The sequence below is a fragment of the Arachis ipaensis genome, chromosome B5, assembly GCF_059453495.1.
Source record: "Arachis ipaensis isolate K30076 ecotype BB chromosome B5, ASM5945349v1, whole genome shotgun sequence".
In the NCBI taxonomy this organism is placed as follows: domain Eukaryota; kingdom Viridiplantae; phylum Streptophyta; class Magnoliopsida; order Fabales; family Fabaceae; genus Arachis; species Arachis ipaensis.
Window position 1 is genome coordinate 14,907,044 of NC_142440.1, and position 2,951 is coordinate 14,909,994.

Sequence of the window (2,951 nt, forward strand, 5' to 3'; positions counted from 1 at the left end):
CAGGTAAGGAAGTAAGCAAGGGGGTAACGCCCTTTGTGCATTCTCGAATTGTCTTTCCTTCTGACGGGGAGACTTATCCTAAAGATATTCCATCACCTGTAAAGATGGAAAAAGGCAAAGCAGTTGCTCAATCTTTTGGAGTCGACAAACATAAGGATGTGGATGTCGACGAGGAGTATTTTGATGAAGGAGATGATGACATGATAGGGACGATCTCGATCATTCCAACTGAATATCTTGGAGAATATTAAAGTAATCCAGATGAGGACTATGATCAAGAAGATGAGGGGGCTTTCTCCTTCATTCGCATTGAAGTGAGCCAGGGTATTTTTCCCGGCCTACTGAAAGGCAAATGTCTCATCTATGCCCTCTTCATATTATTGCCATTCTGAATGGGTTTAAAATAAACAAGGTGCTTATCGATGGTGGGGCAGCGATTAGTCTTCTGCTGGAAAGGATGTTAGGGAAAATAGGAAAGCATCCTAATGATTTGGTCCCTACAAACATTGTTGTGACCGATTTTAGTAGGGCTTCTACGCCAGCGAAAGGGTTAGTCACTTTGACTGTAAAAGTGGGGTCATCAGAAAGGCATTCTGTGTTTGTAGTGGTGCCATCAAAAGCCAGTTACAATGCATTGTTGGGAAGAGATTGGATCCATAACGTAGGTGCTGCACTCTCTACTGTGCATCAGAGTGTGCTTCTGTGGACTAAGGAGGGCAAACCTGAAATTGTCAAAGCAGATTCGAGTCTATATGTCAAACAAATGCATGTCGATTTTAGGATATATAACCATAAATTAAAGCCTTTAAATGTTGATCGATCTCTAAATCCTTACAATTGTGAAGGGTGCTATTTGACTTCAGAAGGCCTTTCGGTGAAGTTGCGTTATCCAGATTTGGGCTTCGAGCCGACTGGTTGGTACTGTCTTTTGTGAAGACCTTGAAGACTGCACTATGAACCAGGTGGAGGAAGTTTTCAACTACCTGGTAACATTGCATAATTATTTAAATAATTTTCAGTTTTTAGAAAATAAAGATGATTCTTCTGATAAAGTTGAATCGGATAGGAGTAGTAATATTATCTATTGTAATATGTTTGATTTGACACCTCCAGTCGAATTTAGTTATGATTTCCCTATTTCTTGTAAAAAAGTTAATGATGCAAGCCGGACTGCCGATTTAATAGCAGAGGCTCATTGTGTAGAAAATAAAAGTAGTGATGATTTAATCAAAGACCAAGTCTCTTCTATTTCTGATGACTCCATTGATTTCACTTTTGATTGTATCTATGATTTGAAACCTCTAGGATTTGAAAAATATTCAAATAAAGAGGATGATCATTATAAAGGGTTCGAATATCAGGATCCCTTAGAAGAAATTAATTTGGGAACTCTTGATGATGTTCAAATTACATACATTTGTAAAGATCTTGTTGATCCTTTTCGAACTGAACTCTTCAATTTGTTACATGAGTTTAAATATTGTTTTGCATGGGATTATCATGAGATGCTTGGTCTCGATCGTTCATTAGTAGAACATCGATTAGCATTGAAACCTAATGCTCGACCTGTGAAACAAACTCCAAGACGTTTTGCTCTTGAAATTAATGTGAAAATTAAGGAAGAAATAGAACGCTTGATCAAGGCAAAATTTATTCGACCTGCACGTTATGTGGAGTGGGTATCGAATATTGTCCTGGTGATGAAGAAAAATGGGAAGTTAAGAGTATGTATCGATTTTCGGGATTTGAATAATGCTACCCAAAATGATGAATATTTTATGCCGATTGCGGATATGTTAATCGATTTTGCAGCGGAAAATGAAGTTTTTAGTTTCATGGACGGTTATTCTGGATATAACCAAATTTTCATTGCGGAAGATGACATGGCTAAAACTGCCTTCCGTTGTCCTGAGGCATTAGGTACATATGAATGGGTGGTTATGCCTTTTGGTTTAAAGAATGCCGGAGCAATATATCAACGAGCAATGAATGTCTTTTTTCATGAATTTATTGGAAAATTTATGGAGGTATATATCGATGACCTGATGGTCAAATCGATTTCTGTGGGTCAACATATTGACCATTTAAGAAAGGCATTCCTTACTATGAGGAAGAAATGACTAAAAATGAATCCTTTGAAATGTGCTTTTGGGGTGTCGGCTAGAAATTTCTTAGGTTTTGTTGTTCATAAAAAAGGGATAGTGGTGCGGAATTTACAACCACAAACTAACTGACAAGTGCACCGGGTCGTACCAAGTAGTACCTCAAGTGAATGAGGGTCGATCCCACGAGGATTGATGGACTAAGCAACAATGGTTAAGTGATTTACTTAGTTAGACAAACAGAAAATGGTGTTTGAGAGTTCAAAAAGCATTAAACAGTAAACTCAGAATATCAGAAGACAGACAATAAATAAGTTGAGAATAATATATGGAGAAACAGTTAAGGCTTCAGAGTTATCTATTTTTCGGATTGACTTTTCTTACTAACTATTTTAATCATGCAAGATTTAATTTATGACAAACTATATGTGACTAAACCCTAATTCATTAGACCTTTTTAGTCTCCTCTAACTCTCATCAATCGCCAATTCCTTGGTCAATTAATTCCAATTAGAGGGTGAAGTTTAATTCTAGTTATTATGCCACAAAAATCCTAATTACCCAAATATAAAAGAATTATATGTCACGTATCACGTTAAATCCAGATAATTAAAAATTTAGGAGAATATGTTTTCAAGCTGTTGTTCAAGTAAAGAGCTTTTCCAAGTTATACAAGAACTCAATTAAAAAGAGGGTCATACTTCCGTTCCACCCGATTTCATAAAATAAAGAACGAAAACAATTCTTGAATTATATGAATCAATACATGAATTAAAATAGAAAAAACAAGCAACTGAATCAATCCATACAATAGACAGAACTCCTAACCTTAACAGTGGAGGTTTAGTT

The 2,951-nt window shown here is 36.3% G+C and overlaps 1 protein-coding gene across 1 annotated transcript; it reads left to right on the forward strand.

The window, feature by feature from the left end:
* The first annotated feature begins 352 nt into the window (after window positions 1–352).
* LOC148563437 (uncharacterized) lies at window positions 353–2,120 on the forward strand. The gene is made up of 2 exons (XM_088486807.1): window positions 353–914; window positions 1,027–2,120. Exons 1-2 carry the CDS (start codon window positions 353–355, stop codon window positions 2,118–2,120), a joined length of 1,656 nt encoding a protein of 551 aa, XP_088342933.1.
* Window positions 2,121–2,951: the final 831 nt, after the last annotated feature.

What these genes read in the sequence shown, in the direction of transcription:
- LOC148563437 (XM_088486807.1), top strand. Translation starts at nt 353, where the DNA reads ATGTCTCATCTATGCCCTCTTCATATTATTGCCATTCTGAATGGGTTT. An exon ending in TTTGGGCTTCGAGCCGACTG is followed by an intron (nt 915 to 1,026) that starts GTTGGTACTGTC and finishes TTCAGTTTTTAG; the next exon opens with AAAATAAAGATGATTCTTCT.